General features: G+C 35.5%; 1 protein-coding gene across 3 annotated transcripts in view; it reads left to right on the top strand.

The window, feature by feature from the left end:
• Positions 1-18,442, top strand: part of CNOT6 (CCR4-NOT transcription complex subunit 6) — a 64,055-nt gene extending 45,613 nt beyond the window's left edge. Inside the window, exons 5-12 of one of the 3 annotated variants that reach the window (XM_065874059.1) lie at positions 6,608-6,712; positions 6,795-6,863; positions 7,857-8,014; positions 8,818-8,972; positions 9,713-9,867; positions 10,787-11,017; positions 14,102-14,304; positions 16,454-18,442. In XM_065874059.1, coding sequence (XP_065730131.1) covers positions 6,608-6,712; positions 6,795-6,863; positions 7,857-8,014; positions 8,818-8,972; positions 9,713-9,867; positions 10,787-11,017; positions 14,102-14,304; positions 16,454-16,666 — 1,289 coding nt within the window. In that variant the 3' untranslated portion in view covers positions 16,667-18,442. Of the gene's footprint in view, positions 1-6,607; positions 6,713-6,794; positions 6,864-7,856; positions 8,017-8,795; positions 8,973-9,712; positions 9,868-10,786; positions 11,018-14,101; positions 14,305-16,453 lie in introns of all 3 variants that reach the window. The other 2 variants (XM_065874060.1, XM_065874058.1) reach the window with 2 other exon arrangements.
• Positions 18,443-20,878: the final 2,436 nt, after the last annotated feature.

Here is a 20,878-nt window from a genome sequence, read left to right as displayed (position 1 = left end):
GCTTGTAGTAATCTCTCATGATCCTTTGTATTTCTGCAGTGTCAGTTGTACTTCTCCGTTTTCATTTCTAGTTCTATTGATTTGAGTCTTCTCCCTTTTTTTCTTGATGAGTCTGGCTAAAAGTTTATCAATTTTGTTTTATCTTCTCAGAGAACCAGCTTTTAGTTTTATTGATCTTTGCCATCATTTCTTTCATTTCTTTTTCATTTATTTCTGATCTGATCTTTATGATTTCTTTCCTTCTGCTAACTTTGGGGTTTTTTTTTTTTTGTTCTTCTCCTCTCTAATGCTCTAGGTGTAGGGTTAGTTTGTTTATTTGAGACATTTGTTGTTTCTTGAGGTAGGATTGTATTGCTGTAAACTTCCCTCTTAGAACTGCTTTTGCTGCATCCCATAGGTTTTGGGTTGTCGTGTTTTCATTGTCATTTGTTTCTAGGTATTTTTTGATTTCCTCTTTGATTTCTTCAGTGATCTCTTGGTTATTTAGTAGTGTATTGTTTAGCCTCATGTGTTTGTAGTTTTTACAGATTTTTTTCCTGTAATTGATATCTAGTCTCATAGCATTGTAGCCGGAAAAGATACTTGATACTATTTCAATTTTCTTAAATTTACCAAGGCTTGATTTTGTATCATTCTACTTTGTTGAACCCAATTCTAGTTCTAGGAGTTGGTTTTTCTATTTTTTGTAGGTTTTTTAGTAATTAAAAAATGTTTTTTCTATGTAGAAAATAAGTCACCTGCAAATAGGGAGAAGTTTATTTCTTTCCAATATGTATGCTTTTCTTTCCTTTTTCTTGCCTTATGGCACTGACCAGAACTTGCAGCTCTATGTTGAATAAGAGTTGTGAGAGCAGACATCCCCCCTTTTCCCCGACCTTAGAAAGTATTCTGTCTTCATTATTCAGTATAATGTTAGCATGGGTATTTTGTAGATGCCCCATCAATTTGAGGATTTTTCCTTCTATCCTTCTTTTTCTGAGAGTTTTAAATCATGAATGGGTATTTAATTTTGTCAAATGTTTGTTCTCCATCAGTTGATATGTGATATATAATTTTTCTTCTTTAGCCTGATAATTAATTTTTGAATATTGAACCAGGCTTGCATTCCTAGAATAAAATCTGCTTGATCATGGTATATAATTTGTTTATTGCTGGTAAGTGTATGCTAATATTTTAATGATTTTTGACTGTATTCATGAGAGATATTTGTCTGTAGTTTTGTTTTTTGTTTGTTTTATACTCACTTTGCCTGGTTTTGGTATCAAGGTGATATTAGCTTTATGAAATGAATTTGAAAGTGTTCCCTCATCTTCTGTTTTCCAGAAGAGATTCTGTAGAATTAGAGTTAATCCTTTTTTAAATGTTTAGTAGAATTTTTCAGTGCAACAGTCTGGGTTGATTTCTTTTCTGGTAGTTTTAAAATTATGAATTCCTTTACTAGGTGTAGTGCTATTAAATTATCTACTGGGTGAGTTGTGATGATTTGTGTTTTTCAGGGAACTGGCCCATATCATCTGTGTTGTTAAATTTATGTATGTAGAGTTGTTTATAGTATTCCCTTATCCTTCTGATTTCTGTAGGGTCTGTAGTGATACCCTTATTCCGTTTCGTTGTTGATATTGGTAATTTTTGTCTCTCTTTTTCTTTATCAGTCTTGGTTAAAGGTTCGTCAGTTTTATTGATCTTGTCAAAGAAACAGCTTTAAAATTTTTTTCCTCCATTTTTCTGTTTTCAGTTTCACTGATTTCTGCTCTTTAGTATTTCTATGCTGCTTTTTCTTTGGGTTTATTTTACTCTTTTTCTCTTGGTTCTTAGGGTAGAAGCTTAGATTATTGAATTGGGACTTTTTTCTTCTGATGTATGCATTTAGTGCTGTAACTCTCCCTCTTGGCCCTGCTTTAGCTGTGTCCAGCAACAAATTTTATTTTCACTAGCTCAGTGCATTTTGAAATTTCCCTTCAGACTTCCTCTTTGACCCATGGATCATTCAGAATTTTCCAAGTGTTTGCACATTTTCCTATTGTCTTTCAGTTATTGATTTTTAGTGTCATTCCACTGTGGTTGAAGAGTACATTCTACATAATTTCAGTTCTTTTAAATTTGTGGATGTTTGGTTTTATGGCCCAGGATATGATCTATCCTAGTATTTGTCCCTTGGGCATTGGGCAAGAGTTTTGTATTCTGCTGTTACTGTGTAGATGATGTATAAATAGTTAGATCCAATATATTTGTCTGATATCTATTAGATTGATGGTTTGTGGACTTTTGTCTGGTTCTATCAATTTTTGAGAGAGGGGTGTTGACCTCTTCAGCTGTAATTGTAGACTTCTCTATTGTCCTTTCAGTTCCATCAGTTTTTGGATGGAATTGTTTTTGCTTAAAATATTTTGCAGTTTTGTTGTTTGGTAGATACACATTTAGAATTACTAATTCTTCTTGGGGGATTGGCCCTTTATCGTTACATAAGGCCACTCGCAGTGTGGTGATTTTCTCTGAAATCTACTTGATCTGATATTAATATAGTCATTCCTGCTTTCCTCTGACTAATGTTTGCATGATTTTTTTTTCCATCCTTTTCCTTTCAGCCTGCTTATATTGTTATATTTGAAGTGAGTTTCTTGTTGATAGTATATTATTGGGTCATGTTTTTAAATCCACACTGCCAATTTTCTGTCTTTTAATTGGTCTATTTAGACCATTTACATTTACTATAATTATTGATTTATTGGAGCTTACATCTGCCACTTTATTTTTTGTTTTCTGTTTGTTCTCCTTGCTTTTGTTTTTGTTTTCTTTTTCTTGCTTTCCTATGGGTTACTTGAGCATCTTTTTACATTTCCATTTTAATTTGTGATGTGTTTGAATTATCTTTTTCAGTGGTTGCTCTAGGTATTTCAGTATATAAACTTAATTTATCATAGTCTTCTGGTGTTACTACTTTACCAGTTTGAGTGACATATAGGAACCATAGCTCTTTTTATGACTTTTTATTTGCCTGTTCCCCCAGTTAACTGCCAAACAAGATTTAGAAAACTTGAGAAGGAAAGCCTATTATATTTGCCCCCCCTTTTATTAAACCATAATCTTTTTTTTCCTTCCTGATATTCCAGGGTTCCTTCTATTATCATTTCCTTTCCATTTAGAGAACTTTCATTAATGGTTCTCTTAGGGGAGGGTCTGCTGGCAACAGAGTGTCTTAGTTCTCTGTCATCTGAAAATGTCTTTGTTTCTCCTTCATTCCCGAAGGATGTTTTCGCTGGATATAGGATTCTGGGTTGACAGGTCTTTTCTTTCAGCACTTGAAAAATACCATGCCACTTTCTACTGGTTTATGATGAGAAATTTGTGGTTATTCATATTGTTTTTCCCCTACAGATAAGGTTGTTTTCCTCTGGCTGCCTTCAAGATTTTTTTCTTTGTCTTTAGTTTTCAGAAGTCTAATTATGATGTTGCTTGGTATAGATTCCTTTGGGTTTGTCCTGTTTGAAGTTTTTGAATCTGTAGGTTTAGGTTTCTTGCCAAATTGGGGGACCTTTCACCATTTCTTTAGTACTTCTTCAGCCCTGTGCTCTTCTGCTTCTGTTGCTCTGAGGACATGAATGTTAAATTTTTTGTTGTAGTTCCACTGGTCCCTGAGGCTCTCTGTTCATTTATTTTTTTCAATCTGTTTCCTTTCTGTTGTTCAGATTGCATAATTGTAGTGTTATACCTTCCAGTTCACTGATTCTTTCCTTTGACCCTCCATTCTGCTGTTGAACTCATCCAACTGAGTTTTTTATTTCATTTATCCTATTTTACAGTTTTAATATTTCCATTTGGTTTTTACATTTCATTTGTTTACCAAAACTTTGTTTACTGAGTCTTCTTGTTTTTTTGTCATTTTATTTCAGGCATGTTTGTAATTTTTCATTGAAGCATTTTTATCATGCCTTCTCTGTTTTGCTCAGATCATTCTAATGTTTCTATCATCTCAGTGTTGGAATCTATTGTCTTTTTCATTCAGTTTGAAATTTTCCTGGTTCTTGGTATGATTAGTGATTTTCACTTGAAGCTGGACATATTCACATTATGTTATAAGACTCTGGATCTTATTTAAACCTTTTTTGCTGGCTTTCTCTAACACTGCTGTGGCAGGGAAAATGGAGAACACCATCTCCTTACTGCTAGGGGAGGTAGGAGTTAAGATTCCACTTAGCCTTTGTTGACACCTGAGGGTCAGATGGGTATAGGTGGCAGTTTTGGCTCCTTATGTGGTCTCCATAGTCACTGCATTGGGGTGACCTCATTACTGTTGGGAGATGGTAAAAGTCTTGACTCTCCTCAGCCTCCTCTGACGTCATCCCCAGAAGGGAGGTGGAGGAACACCTCATTACTGCGGCTTGGGGTGATAGTCCAGGCTTCCCTTCTTGGTCTCTGCAGACACCACAGGGCGGAGGAGGAGGTGCTTGTTACTGCCTGGAGGGGATAAAAGTCCCAGCTACCTTCTTGGCCTTCTCTGACCCTACCCTGCTAGGGGTGTTGGGGTACCTCCTTACTTCCTCATAAGGGTGTAAGTCTAAGCTCCCTGCTTGGTCTTTGCTGGCATGAGTAGAGAGGATGCCATGTATGTTTATTTGGTGTTTAGCTGTAGTAGAGCTGTTACTATCTAAAAGTTTTGTTTTGTTAGGCTGCCCTTTCCTGGCCCTTTGGCGTTTGTTGGAATATTTTTTCTGTACCCATAGGTGTTTCTGTGTTGCTGGCTTCTTAGCTCTGTGTCTGGGATATATGAGACAAATAGTAAACCCAAGGAATTCACCACTGTGTTGTTCCTCAGGTCCTGAGGTCTCTGAACATTCTGCCTTCTTACCACATTTCAGAATCTTACATTTCTTTACACATAATTAATGGGATTTAGTTGTATTCGGCAGGAGAAATAGGGAAAAGTATGTTTACTTCATCTTTCCAGAAACGACTTCTCTCATTCACTTTTGTTCCTTAGTTCTGAGACTCAGTATCATGTTTTAATTCCAGAATTGTATTGTACTTGTCAAGTTTACCCTATGTGTATTATTTTTCCAGGCAATGAAAAGTAGATTAAATTTAAAGGAATTCCAAAGAACAAGCAGATGTTGGGGGAAATATACCATTTGGCTTCATGCATTTATTAGAGAGTCAAAAATAGATGTTTGGGTTTGGGGATGGTTTTTAATTTTATAGAAAGATCTTAGAAGGGAGGATCACATAGTTATAAGTACTCAGCAGTTGCCTTTAAATATTTTTTGCACTAGAAAGTAGTAAAAATAACAGTAATGTAGGTCTAGTTAGAATGGGATGCTTACCTGGTACTGAGAAGTTTTTTGGTTGACTTCATTTTCTCAAGATATCCTTAACAGGGTCCTGGTAACTTTGAGGTTATAGCTACCTATCTCATAGGATTGTGACTAAATGAAAATGTCAGGACTCTGGTATCTGTAAAGAACTGTACATATATGGGGAATGATACTATTGTTACTTGTCTTCCTACAAATATATACCTTGCACTTATAGGAGCATGTTTTTACCTTTACAGTTCTTAAAATCCTAACTTAGGATTCTTCCCATGCGTGTAATCCAGCTTTTAATGAAGGATACTTCACTACCTCACAGGTCAGGGCATTTCATCTTAAATAATTCTAATGTTTAACAAACACTTCTATTCTGAGCTTGGTCCTCATTCTGCCTTTTGAGTCTACTCTTTCACAAGAGAAAAGGAAAAAAATGCTTTTTTCTCTGTGTGGTGATCATTCTTATAGTCCATACCTTTTTTTTTTTTAATTTGGAATGGCTAAGATCTCTCATCATTTTACCTATCTTCCATCTATAGAATTTATTAGTCTTTCTTAAAATGGAGCATGGATAGGAACTTTGCTTTTGAAACAGTGTACTATGCTGTTACTTGTACATAAGAAGTCCTGAGAGAATTTGAGACTATTAACAATACATGTAAATCATTGCATTAGCTTTCATTTTTGGCACTTATGAAACAGTGATTGAATTTACTGTTGGATCACTGCCCTGGGGTTTTCCCCTTCATTAGTGGCTTAATCTTAAACCAGGTCTGTCCCATCCTGTTACTTTATTCATTAGAATTTTTAAAAATCTAAGTGCTAGACAGCATTTGTCATTAGGATGTTTTCTTATTAACTTTGTAGCGTTCTTAAATTTTGATTCTGTGATTCATTATATTGGTTCTCACCTTTCCTTTGCCTAGTCCTCTTCCAACTCTTCCCCAATCCAGTTTTACTCTCTTTTGATCATTATGAAAGTGTTGATGAGGCAGGGTCAGATGCAGAGCACTATTAGATATCTTCTAGATTGACATCAGTACATTAATAATCATTTTTTGGATACTTGTGTAGAATGTGGTATGAATCATTTTTATTCTTCACATCAAAAGCTAAAAAAAATAATATTCTAGTTTGGTATGTTGAGTTAATATATAGTTTTTTATATACAGTTATATATGGTTAATATATATAGTTAATATACATTGTTATAGATAATCTGATAATTTTGGTATATTTTTCAGTTTTGAAATATTTTAGTATTTGTCTTGGTTTCATTTTACCTATTTAAAAAACATTTCCAGGAAATCCACTTACCCAGGACATATTGAACCTCTATCTGGAACCAGATGGAACAAGAAGGCTACTGAACTATTTGCTTGATAATTTGGCAGGTACTGCGAAAAGAAGTAAGTGGTCATTTGATTAAACCATTTTTTTTAGAAAGATATGTAAGAATATTGTTTAATTTTGTGTTTTATATTCAACTAGTTTCAACAGAACAACCACCTCCAAGATCTTGGATTATGTTACAAGAACCAGACAGAACACGGCCAACTGGTTGGTAGCCTAATTTTTTAAATCTTATTTTTACTTTTTCTTTGTAAACCTAATAGTATTGTTGGTATGCTTTAGATTTTGGGCAGTGTTACAGTAGAATGCTTAAGGTTGATTTGGTTTGGGAGATAATAACGAAGACTTGATTACCTGGTCTCTTTACTGTGCTACGGAAAGTTTGGTATAAAGCAGTACTTCTCAACCAGAGGCGATTTTATGCCCCAGAAGACATTTGGCAATGCCTGGAGATATTTTTTGATTGTTAACAACTGGTAGACGTGCTCTTGGCATCTTGTGGCTAGAGATCAGAGGTGCTGCTGTTGAGGAACTCTGCTCTAAAGTATTGATCAAATTCAGTTATAATACACGAAAATCTTTCTATACTGTAAGTTTCCAAACTGTACTGTGTTCCAGATGTATTTGATAATACAAAAGTTTAAGATAGCCAAAACACCTACTTGAAAGAGAAATTGAACTAATGACCTCTAATCTCCTTTTAAAATTGTATGAAAATAGTTTGAGCACTTCTGTGATGTGTGCAACAGGATTTGGTCTATAATACCCCTTTTCTTTCATGTGAATTAATAGTAGTTGCTCTGTAGAAGAAAAGTAGAGATGCCTGTTAAGAAAACTACCTGTCAGGTTTCCACATTCTACATTAACAATTGTTGAAGTGGTGGAGGGAACATAGAAATGAGGAGCCCTGGTCTTAGAGGCTGAAGGACTTAAGATCGTATTCTGTTAGTTTTTGAACCTTCTGTGTGTACCTCTGTAGCAGGAAACACGTTATTTATTTATATTATAATTTGTTCACATATCTGTCCTTCATTTATTTTCTAACATTACATATGCCATGTCTGACATATAGTAGTTTTTCAGTGAATATATATTGAATGAATAAAGTCAAACTTAGCATTTAAGTGAAAACTATTGAAATTAATTATGTTTTTTTTTTTCTGCCACGTGTGTGAATAAGTAAAGTTATCTTTCCTACAGCCTTGTTTTCTGTCATGTGCTATAATGTTCTTTGTGATAAATATGCGACCCGGCAGTTATATGGCTACTGTCCATCATGGGCACTAAATTGGGACTACAGGAAAAAGGCCATTATTCAAGAAATCTTGAGTTGCAATGCTGATGTCATAAGTCTTCAGGTAAGTCATCAGAAGAGCACTTGTTTAAATTGCAGAAACGCCCCAACATTGATCAAGCAAGGAACAGCTTGGCAATGCATTACACTGACACATATGAAGTCCTAGCTTTAGCAGTTATTAAAATATGGACTTTTTCTGTATTTAGTGAATTATGGGAGCGTTCACTGCCTGCTGTGCTTTGTAGCAGTGTGCTGCCAAATTAAGCAGATGGGTTAAGCTGGGTTTTAAGTGTTTGCTGTGACAGCTAAATGTTTACTTTTTCCTCCCTGATGCTCCTGTACACTATTTTTTAATTGGGTGGCAATGTTACTAAAATTATAGCACTATCAAGGTATAATTTTGCTTTACTACCAGTGGTAATTGAATAGTTAGGTCAAAGTGGAAAGGGCATTGAACCTGGTGCACAGTAACTGGGTTCTCAGTCCAACTCTCATAATAACTTACATGACCTTGGGCAAGTCACTCTCCTTGTGGTGTGAAATTTGATCTGTGGAGTTCCTGTTACCTCTGATTTTTGTTCTACGCCAATTCTAAAATATAAGGAAAACTATATGCATAGGGGTGTATGTCTTTCTATTCTTTACTCCTAAACAATAAAGAATTGACCTTATCAACTGGTACCTGTAAAATGACAGGTAGGTGTTCTGATTGGTTTCAGATAAATTACATCGAAAAAATGTAATTCTTCATTCTGCAGATCAGTCCTTTGAAATTCTTTTAAGTTCTTAAACTGTACATATAAAGGTAATGCATAGGACTGATTTTTGTCTTATGAAATAACTCTGCTATTTACAATTTTTCAGGAGGTTGAAACAGAACAGTATTACAGTTTTTTTCTGGTAGAACTGAAAGAACGTGGCTATAATGGATTCTTTAGTCCTAAATCTAGAGCTAGGACAATGTCAGAACAAGAAAGAAAACATGTTGATGGCTGTGCAATATTCTTTAAGACAGAAAAGTAAGTCATCTTCTTTCTTTCTTTCTTTTCTTTTTTTTTTTTGCTGAGCCACATGGCATGCAGGATCTTAGTTTCCAGACCAGGCATCGAACCTTGCCTCCTGCAGTGGAAGTGCAGAGTCCTAACTACTGGACTGCCAGGGAATTCCCAGTCATCTTATTTCTTAAAAAGAAAACTTTCTCTGTTTGCAGGATGGGGGCCAAGGGAATGGAAATTAGTTGGCAAATAAGAGAATGAGGCGTTACATTATTACTCAAGAAAACAGTACTGTTGACTTAGAGGGTTTTGTTTTGATTCATCAGAAATAGTGTTTTGGAGGGCATGTTGAAAGTGCTGCTGTTTCTTCAGGTGTTTGCTAGGGTTTAACTCCAGTTGTTACTTGAAACACCTTGTAATTGCATTCCCTCTGGGATGGTGGAGAGATTCTTAAGCGTGTACTTAGGAAGAGAATTATTTTAAAATTATAAGATGGAATTTTCCAATGTGAAACCTAAACAGAAGATGACTACATTTTCTTAAGTTGTAAAAGTTTATCAAAGTGTTATTTGTATCCGTAACAGACTGAGAACAACTTAAATGGACATGGGAAGCTTGGTGTTAAGTGTGGAGGATTTTCCATAATGTAATTTACATGCCATCATATCTGTTAAGGAAGTTGGGGAAAATTGCATTTTCCACAAAGCTAATGTCTTGGTATTCTCAATTTTATATTTGTGTGTGTGTGTTTGTTTTTGTTTTAGATTTACTTTGGTTCAGAAACACACTGTTGAATTTAATCAGCTAGCAATGGCAAATTCAGAAGGGTCTGAAGCTATGCTGAACAGAGTCATGACAAAAGATAACATTGGAGTTGCTGTACTGCTAGAACTTCGAAAGGAATTGATTGAAATGTCATGTGAGTGACTTTTCCACTTCCTATGAAATTGACCTCCAAAATTTAATAGAAAACAGGAAATTTGTTACATATTAATAGTCTTGTCTAACACCTGAAGAAACTCAGAATTTAAATCTTAGATTCTAAAACCTTATATCCATTTATCTCTACCGCAAAGCTCAAGATGAGGAAACATTGCCCAGAAAACTATTTCAAATCTTAAAAGGCATAAAGCCAAAGGAAAAAAACAGCTTTCTTTTCTCCTCAAGAATTTTTCACATAAAATGCTAAAGTGTAAATATTAGTTAAAATGACTGCTCAGAGAGAACTCCATACACTTATATAATTTCTTGGCAACAGGGATATTCTGTATGCTGACTTCTCTTCCTGACCTTTTTAGTCATTATTTTAAAGGTCTTGAGTTTTGGAGAAATGGACCACTTATTTCAAATTAAATGTATATTTAGAGTGACCTTCATGCTAAGAACTGAAACTTCTGTCACTTGGGGAACAGTTGGAAATGGGGATATTTAATCTGAGGGATAGAAAGATGAAAGATGGAACTTAATGACTATCTTAAACATATCTTAACAAAAAGGGTGTCAATTTAATTTTATGGTGCTCAATTTAGGACATCTAGAAGACCAGAAGTTTTAAGGAGATGGAACTATTTAAAAATCAAGCTGTCCCAAATAGAATGGGCTGTCTCTGTGCAAGTAGTGCATACCCTATGCTGGAAGTACTCAACCGAGAGGTTAGATGTCTATTTCTCAGGTTTGTTGTAGGGTAGATTCAGTCATCAGGTGGGAGATTGTTAACTAAATTTTAGACTTCTTTATTATTCCCAAGATTCTGAGATATTACTTGCTTTCAGACCCTGTGAGCATATATGGGGTTATGGACAGGTTTTGTTTGTTTCTTTTCTTTTTATCTAATATAGCTGGAAAGCCACATCTTGGAACAGAAAAACAACTTATTCTCGTGGCTAATGCTCATATGCACTGGGACCCTGAATACTCTGATGTGAAGTTGGTTCAAACAATGATGTTCCTCTCAGAAGTGAAGAACATCATTGATAAAGCCTCGAGAAGCCTCCAGTCCAGTGCATTGGGAGAATTTGGAACTATTCCACTGGTGTTGTGTGCAGATCTTAATTCTTTGCCGGACTCTGGTAAAAACAAAACAAAACAAAACAATGCTATTTTATATAGAATGCTTACTGACTTAAAATGTTTTTGTAATGTGTTGTTTCTTACAATTCCAAATTTAGTCAAAATGAAAATTCAATTTATAGTGGCAGCTGTGAATCAGGTTAAAAAAAATGTGTTGTGGAGTAGGGGAACCATTTTGAAAATGAAATGGTATTATGAAAAACCTCAGGAGGAAGGATGTTAATCATCTTCAGTAAACACGTAGGTGATAACTTGAAGTAACTTATTAAAGAACATATAATTGTATTTCATTATCCCCAGGTTATATGTAATACACACTCTGAAAAGATTATTAAGACAGACTCTTTGGGATTCTAGCATGTGGTAATAAAATCCAGTTTAAATTTGACCGTATATTAAAGGATCTCCAGTTTTGGTGGGCTTGATTAGAAAAATACACCTCAGGTGGAAATTGAGGTTTTTTTATTTGCACAGATCAGGCAAGTGATTTTAACAAAAAAGGATCAAGAACCTTGATTTTTAATCACAAAGTAGAAGAATACAGAAAGCCTTATTCTTAAATACTTTTCCATAGTTAGTACAGTGAGTAAAAACCATAGTCCTTGTAATATCAAACTAAGTATTTCTTTTTGTCTTTTAGCTCCTTGTTTATACTTTCTCACATACACAAGAATACTTTTCCTTGGACTTACATGCATGCAAGAATGTGCACATTCACACATACACACATTCACACGCTCGGAGTGGTAAAATTCAGTAGCACATCACTGCTATCACAATAGATGAGAGAATAGATAATAAATTAGAAACTATGTTAAAATTCGTTTTCAGGGCTTCCCTGGTGGCGCAGTTGAGAGTCCTCCTGCTGATGCAGGGGACACAGGTTCGTGCCCCAGTCCGGGAAGAACCCACATGCCACGGAGCGGCTGGGCCCGTGAGCCATGGCCGCTGAGCCTGCGCGTCCGGAGCCTGTTCTCCGCAACGGGAGAGGCCACAACAGTGAGAGGGCCGTGTATCGCAAAAAAAAAAAAAAAAAAATTCGTTTTCAGGGGAAATAAAGGTGTCTAAGATCCATAATTCTTCTTTCAAAGCCATCTGGGGATTACCGGCAATTTCTCTACATGCTTTGCATCCTCTTTTTAGCTACAAAGTATCTGAGGGGCCAAGAGAGACTCTTGTCAAATAATGCAGATCTTAGGACCTATTTCCATGTTGCAAAATACAGTATTTTAATAGCAAACACATGGGAAAATGTCCAGTCTTGTTAACTAATTAAATGAAAGTTAAATATTTGCAGAACCCATCGTATGCTTCGCATATTGGAAAAATACTGTCCAGGGATGCTGAAGTTGCTCTGTAACTCTTTCAGAGTTGGCTGCGTGTGTGTGTGTGTGTGTGTGTGTGTGTGTGTGTGTGTGTGTGTGTGTATACATTTTTCATTTTCACCAAGAACTTTATTGAACAGCATATTCACCGTTTTCTACTACGTTCTGCCATTTTTCAGGCAACTTCATAATTCCATCTTCCCAAAACTTTTTATCTTTTTGAGCAAAGAACTGTTCCAGGTGCCTTTTACAGTCTTCCAGGGAATTGAAATTTTTTCCATTAAGAGAATTTTGTAAAGACTGAAATCAATGGAAATCCGAAGGTGCAATGCCTATTGAATACGGCTGATGAATCAGAACTTCCCAGCCAAGCTGTAACAGTTTTTGCCTGGTCATCAAAGAAACATGCGGTCTTGCATTATCCTGATGGAAGATTATGCGTTTTCTGTTGACTAATTCCAGACGCTTTTTGTCGAGTGCTGCTTTCAGTTGGTCTAATTGAGAGCAGTACTTGTTGGAATTTAATCTTTTGGTTATCCGGAAGGAGCTTATAATAGAGGACCCCCTTCCAATCCCACCATATATACAATATCATCTTCTTTGAATGAAGACCGGCCTTTGGTGTGGTTGGTGATAGTTCATTTTACTTGCCCCACGATCTTTTTTCCATTCCACATGGTTGTACAGTATCCACTTTTCATCAGCCATCACAATTTGTTTTAAAAACGGAACATTTTCATTATATTTCGGTAGAGAATCGCACGCGGAAGTTGGTCAAGAAGGTTTTTTTCACTTATGTGGAACCCAAAAATCAAAGCAATTAACATAACCAAGCTGGTGCAGATGATTTTCAACGCTTGATTTGGATATTTTGAGTATGTTGGCTATCTCTCGCGTGGTACAGCGTTGATTGTTCTTAATTAATGTCTCTATTTGATCGCTATCAACTTCAACTGATCTACCCGACTGTGGAGCATTAAACATTGAGAAATCTGCAGCACGAAACTTTGCAAACTACTTTTGACACATTCAGTCAGTCACGGCACCTTCTCCATACACTGCACAAATTTTTTTGCATTTCAGTTGCATTTTTAACTTTGTTTAAGTAATAAGGCATAATATGCTGAAAACGTTGCTTTTTTTCTTCCATCTTCAGTATTAAAATGGCTACACAAAAATTCACCAATTTTGAGAAGTTTCTTTTTAAATGCACGCTGATATGACTGCTGTCACGATCTAACAAAATTGTTTTGAATGAACTTAAGTGCTACTGGAGCCATCTTACGGAAAACACTGAAAGAACTTTTTGGCCAACCCAATGTATATTTAGGCACAATGAATCCTAATCTTGGTATTTTATACGAAGCATAGCAGAAACCTACATACTAAGATGTTGATTATAGTATTCTTTTTTTTTTAAGGTAGAAATAACATGAATTTAAAAAAAATAAGGAACTAGCTTAACAAATACTATACATCAGCCCAGTTGTATTATGCAATCATTAAAAAAAATAATTGAGAAGACATATGAACATAAGTTCATGTGATACAGTATAGAATATTCAGTATACTATGATTAAAACCATGTAAAAATGGGTTTATACAAGTTTTGGCAAATGTGAAAAACAGTGAAACATTTTAGAAAGTGGGAATATGTGTGATTTAAAACTTTACTACCGAATTATGTTTTTAGTTACGTGTTGTATACACTGTGTATTATAATTGACAGTGCAAAAAGTACATTTATTTTCATTATAGGTGTTGTGGAATATTTGAGCACTGGTGGAGTAGAAACAAATCATAAAGACTTTAAGGAACTGAGATATAATGAAAGTCTTACAAACTTCAGCTGTAATGGGAAAAATGGGACAACCAATGGAAGGATCACTCATGGTTTCAAGTTAAAGAGTGCCTATGAGAGTGGCCTGATGCCTTACACAAATTACACGTTTGATTTTAAGGTGAGTTTTGAGATAATAAACTTAAAGCCTTCATTTCTTTAAAGTGTCTTATAACTTTATGATGGCTTTAAATGTTAATGCTCAGAATGGAATTAAGCCATCTCGAACTAGTTGACAGCAGCATTCTTTTATTACTGGCCTCTCCCATTGCGGAGCACAGGCTCCGGATGCGCAGGCTCAGTGGCCATGGCTCACGGGCCTAGCCGCTCCGTGGCAGGTGGAATCTTACCGGACTGGGGCACGAACCCATGTCCCCTGCATCAGCAGGCGGACTCTCAACCACTGCACCACCAGGGAAGCCCTCTTTTATTACTTTTAATGTAGAATTCCATGTGATTAGAGTCCCATCCGTACTTTATAGATACCTATTAGAATCATTTCCAAGGTAAGAAATCAGATGAAATAATGATAGTAAATCCTGAGTTAACTGTCACCTTTTTGGGGCAATTTTTTTCTTTTATAGGCTCATTACTAACAGCTGGATATGCAGGGCCATCATATTTAATTTGCTGTCAATTGAGATGAGGTGTTCCATCTCTATTTCAGTTTAACTGAAACTGTACTACTTGAGAACCAAAATGTCTTTTTTATTAGCCATTTTAAAATTTCTAATATATATATTATTTATATGCCTTGTTACACAATTAATGGATTACAATATGGAGCCTTTTCCTTAGTAATTCTCATTTTTATTATCTGTGGTTGTTTAGGACTTGTGTTCAACTGTCCTTTTTAGCCACCTTTTGCATTTACACTCTCTAAAATCCTAATTTTCCATTTCTAACCTGCTGAGAAAATAATCATTCAGGTTAGATTGTCTATTAGAACAGTGTAAATACTTGTGTTAACTGGTTCTTAATTTTAGAGGGGAGGTTGTTTAGACTCCTTTGAGAAACTGTTGAAAACTGACAATTTTTTTTTATTTGGCTTTGGAGGATCCACAATACTATAGATAATGATTTAACCCTGGGAACAGATGAGTGTGTAGAGTTGAAGAGAGACTGGAGTAGACTGGGGAAAACTAACATGTAAATGACGGTAACCAGAGAGGTGGAAAACCAGGACAGTATAGGAACTTAAATGCAAGGAAAGAAAGCCTTTCTAGGGAAAGAGGTGTGTGTGTTAACCTTCAGAAAGATATTGATAAGAGTTGTTTCACTTGAGAGCTAGTCAGAGAAACTAGAATATGATGAGTTGGAGAATAACTGAGCAATGAGGTAGGAAAAACCAACTTTTAGATTCTTATTTCAAGCAGGTTGATTGAAGAAGAGGTGAGGGTGATAACTAAAAGGTGGGAGAGATTAGGGATTTTTTTTTTCCTCTTGTTCCTGTTCCTGATAGAAAGTTAGGAAGAAGACTCTGGAACATGCTTAAATGTTCTTGGCCAGGAGCATGTAAAGGAGAGTCTGAAGTTATAGGGAGGAAAGGAGCAAACCAAGAGTAACCTAGCTGTGTGCCAGATGCTGTGCCTGGGTACTGTTGAGGTTGTTGAGAGCAGAGAGCCTGGCCCTCGTGGAATCATGATCTGGTGGGAGAGATAGGTCTCAACCACATAAATGAGTATATAGTTACACCTTGGGGAGTGCGTTAGCAAGGGAAAAGAATCAGAGGTGGTAGGAGCTATTAAGTGGGTGAGGGCAGGATTCAGGAAGGCCTTGGGAAAGTGATTAAACTTGGCACTTGAAGGTTGAGAAGGAGTTAGCCAGTTGACAAGTAGAAGAAAGTGTTCCAGACATGTGTGGAGGCCCTAGGGCAGGAAAGAGCTTGGCGCCTACAAGGAATGTACCCCACTTCACACCGCACCTCCCTACTCCCCAAAAAGGGCTAGTATGGCAGTGGAGTAGTGAGCAAGGAAAAGTGTCACAAATTAAGTTAGGAAAGAGAAGCAGAGGCCCTATCATGAAGGATTCTTTAGGTCTTGTTAAAGATTTTGAAAAGATCCAGATAGGAGGAAGAATGATTATCATCCCTAAACTTTCTTCATTCTCACATTTGGGGATGCCATTTGGTTTATGTAGTATTGCTTTTTCCTACAGGCTAATAAGTTTCTTTGTTTGACTCTAAGGATATGTCTTGAAAGTTCTCAGTATTCAAGTGTTATCTTATGTGGGGCCTTGTCTTTTTTTTCTTTTTGCCTTCTGTTTTTCAGGGTATAATTGACTACATCTTCTATTCTAAACCTCAGCTGAACACTTTAGGCATCCTGGGACCTCTGGACCACCATTGGCTAGTTGAGAACAATATCAGCGGCTGCCCACACCCACTCATCCCCTCTGACCACTTCTCACTTTTTGCACAACTGGAGCTCTTACTGCCTTTCCTGCCCCAAGTTAACGGCATTCACCTTCCTGGCAGGAGGTAGTCAAGTACCTTCAGAGGATGACCTCAGTTTCACTCGTAAACTTGTAAAAAATCTGAATATAGGGGAGTGAGGTATGGCCACTAGGAATTTTTTTTCCTTAATGATGATTTGAGTTTTCAATCTGATTATTTGATAAGGATATAGTATGAAAGCCAGGTGCTAGCAAACAGACAAATTCTGAGCCCGATATGCTTTATATACTGTTAGACAGGGACTGGTGTGTTTGCACCTATCTTTAATTTGTTACAAGTAATTTTCCTGTTTCTCCTATCCAATATAATATTTTCATGCCTTGAAATAGGAAAATGTTTGAACAGCATATTCTCTTTGCACAGAAATCTGTAGCACTACTTTTTTGAGGCCAGTAATAACATCCAGAGATCATTCTTCCATACTTTACTCCCTCCTTTTTCAGACTTGTTTGTAAAATATAGAATTTAAATTTAGCCTTTATGATTGTATATGATCCACAGAAGACCTGATTTATGAAATTTTGTACTAAAAAAATCAGATTTGGAAATGATTGTATTGTAATCTAAGGCTAAGTTTTTTTTACCTGTTTCATGTGTTATAAAGGCCAGCTTGTAAAAGAAGTTGCAACAGACTTTCTCTGCTGATGATTTGCACTGTTAGGGTTTTGTTAGCCCTTTTGTACTACTTTGTTTTTAAATTGAGAACATTGCTCTTTAAATCTAAATCTGTTTAAAGTTTAGGACATTTTCTTGGACCAGAGGCAACTTACCCATGAATTCCTGGGTTTTTACAAAAAACTATCTACCAGGACAGATAAGCTGAGCAGTGAATGATCTGTAGGCATTATGGACTGAATGTAATGGTTGATATATGTACATTCTGATATTTTTAAATCCTCAGCTTTTTTAGGTTACAAAATTACAGCTGCTTCGGGACAGCTTAACTCCTTTTTGAGACACTTCCTGTCCTATCTCCACTGTGCCTGCCTGAATTTGTTCTCACCAAGCACTGCCTGTGCATGCAGAGAAAATCTGTGCATCCTCTTTTATATTTTTAAATACTGTTTAACATTTGTCAGAGTTTTATGAAAATGCTTTTGTATGGGCTGTGGCTTTTTTTCCATTGTGAAGCATTGAATATCACATTTTGGAACATGTTCATAGGGTGGATCCCTGGGTCTTTACTCACCAGACCCAAGCACTGCTTCTTGGTGTCATTGCACAGTGCTGTTCGTCACCCAGAGTACTACTATCATGTGAATTCTTTTTGTTTTCTATGTATTCCTTAGTTTCCATGTTTTTTAGAAATCATTCCTTTAAAAAAAAAGTAATTTTCCGTTTATGAAGCAGTATAAAATAAATGAGATGTATTTTCAAAACAGGTCCCTAAGACAATACTTCAGATCATTTTAAAAGTGACTAAGTCATTTTAACATGTCAACCAAGATAAAAGTTATATTATACCTTGTATTTTGCCCATAGTGCTGTTAGTAGTGATTAAAGCCAGCTTTAACTTTGCAAAGTTAATTCCTATATGTTCTGTTCTCATTCATTCATTCTCTCAAAAAAATCAAATGAATTCACAGGGAACTTGGTCTAACTGCTTTTGTTTCAACTGCAGGCAGGGGAGCAAAAGGACACCATGTATGTGAGCATTAAGAAAAGAAATTGTTGAATGTTAGTAACAGTTTTTATACAGAGAGTGAGTCATTTTGGATAATGACTTAAAATTTTATGAAAAATGTTTAGCACTTAAATGTGCTTATTCTGTTTTTAAGAGAAAATAAAATCTCATACTGTTTAAGTAAATGATTCTTTTTTTTTTTTTTCTTTTTCTTTAGAAAAAAAGAAAAATTTCTCCAAAAGGTTTTGATCTTGAATCTTTGTCTGGGACCTGGTTTTTCCTTTGAAGGTTTTTTTTTTTTTTAAAACATTTTGTTGTGATGGTTTTTTATTTTTTGCCTTTTGTTTTAAGTTGTGCTGGCACCGAACACATCCAGTTTATAGTCAGTACATTGGAAAGCTGGTATTACTGATATAGAACCAATGCATAACTTTTATGGGGTTTCTTTTTGGGTTTTTTGTTTTGTTTGTAAAGTGTGAATAAAAGGTGTGTTTACTCATTTATCCTAAACACTGTGTTGGTAATGTGCATCATGACAATTTCCAGCAAGGGCAAGCTGGAGCTGGTTGGACTGATGAGATGAAGGAAACTGCTTTTCTTATGATCTGCATTATATAATAACAGGTCCAGAGAGCTTTATGGAAGGGGAAGGGGAGAAGCACTTACTCTGTTTATGGAGGATATATTCTTTTCATAGATGCTGGAACTAGAGTGCACTTGTTAGATGCTAAAGGTTTGAGCTTTACACAAAACGTTTTCATCTGTGTTTGTTATTGTCTACAAAATATTTGAATTTGGGGGCAGCATAGTAAGATATAATGGCCTGTTACGTCTTGAAAATATTTGTTCTTGCCTCTTCTAGGCAGACTGCATTCTGTGGCAGACTACCTTCTGTGGGTCAGTTTGAACAGCTTCTCCACCTTATTAGATAGTGATAAATTGAACCAAGAGTGTAGATTTACAACTGTAACCTTTAAAAGAGAGAAAAATATTTTAAGTCTATAGGGAATAAATGGTCACACCAAAATAGACTGATAAGCAAGATTTTGTGTTTTAAGTATCTTCTGTGTCCTGAATAATTTCCAATAATCCATACTCCCTAAAATGCAATAAAAACTAGTATGTTTTCACAGTATAGGTTTTCTTCAAAAATTCTGTAACAAATATATTTAATGTGGTGTTGCCATAATGTAATTTCAGTATTCTTACTGGATAAATCCATTTTATGAATGTTCTACAGAAAATTCGGGGTATATTTTCTATTTTTAATGATCAGAAATTTGGAGGCACTCAGTTCCTTGTAAATCTCTTGAAGTACAGTTTACTGTATTAGTGATAATTATTTATGCTTTAAGAATTTAAACAATGTTCATCAAAATTAATTTATGGCATAATTTAAACTAAAGTTGTAGAAATAAATTGTTGATTGCAACTTTAATAGTCCTAGAAGATAGGCAGGGAACATCTCCAAGAAATGTGCTTTTATTTTTACTTGATTTGGTGACAGCCAGGAAAACTTATTTTGAGTTAGCACTTTGAAACCTAAGGACATTATTAAATTGAGTGGAATGCACTTCTAAATGTTGAAATTAAAATTTCAAAGCTCTTAAAAGATTTCCGGTTTTCAATAATAAATTCCAATTTTAGTATTCCATTTTTTACTATTTAAACTTATGGAATTAGTTTCCATAGTGACTTTTAAGGTTTTGGGGTCATGCTATATAAGTATAAAAGCCAACCTAAGCAAAGCAGTTATAGCAATTTGCTCTTTTAATGAACCAATAAGAATACCCGGTACAAATGCTGCAGATAATTCAAAGAAAACCTTTAGCAAGTGTTTCTCCCCTACTTGTAAACAGTATTTTGAGATGTTCACTTTGCTCTTTGTTTTGGTTACATAAATTTTAGTAACCAGTATGTTGAAGTAATGTTTAAAATAGAATATCTAGCCTTTATTTACAATACATTAAATTGTGTAATGCACTGGACTAAGTTTTGTTTACCATTCATGTAACAAAACCCAGCACATTATCTGCACTAAGCTCAAAGAATGTCCCATTTGCCTAGGCAGCTCTTTGATAAGGGTAATGGGAAACTGAATATGACCTATGGACTGGTGGTAACAAGGGCTTTTACTCTTCTTTTCAGTGGAACCTTCTTGGTCAAATTGTAACTAGCTAGTATTATATTTATATACAGGGTCTCTTTTCTTTACCGATGTATTTTCCTACTCATAGTCAACCAATAAATTCAATTACCTGTTTCAAATATTTTTAAAGTGTAATTTGTATAGCTGTAGTATTGAGGTTTGAGAAAATATGTGTTAATCAGCAGACCACCTATTTAAAATTGAGTCATCTGGGACAGGGTTATAACTCACCCTTTGAAAGGGAAGAGTGAACGGGGACAGTGCCATGATATAGGGAGATGGTGTAAACTTAAGGATCTCCTTATTGGCTGTGGTATTCTGTATAACACTCATATCTTTGCCAAAGTTCAATTTTATATTTAGGCAACTGATGATCCTTTTGTATTTAGGATTTTTGTTGTTGTTACCATATACCTCATAGTATAAGAAATGGGCTCATGTGTCTTTCATCCTTTGGAAGGAGGTTG

This window comes from Phocoena phocoena, chromosome 3 (assembly GCF_963924675.1).
Source record: "Phocoena phocoena chromosome 3, mPhoPho1.1, whole genome shotgun sequence".
Taxonomy (NCBI): domain Eukaryota; kingdom Metazoa; phylum Chordata; class Mammalia; order Artiodactyla; family Phocoenidae; genus Phocoena; species Phocoena phocoena.
The sequence above is the reverse complement of the archived record's forward strand: the minus strand, read 5'-3'. Positions and strand labels throughout refer to the sequence as shown.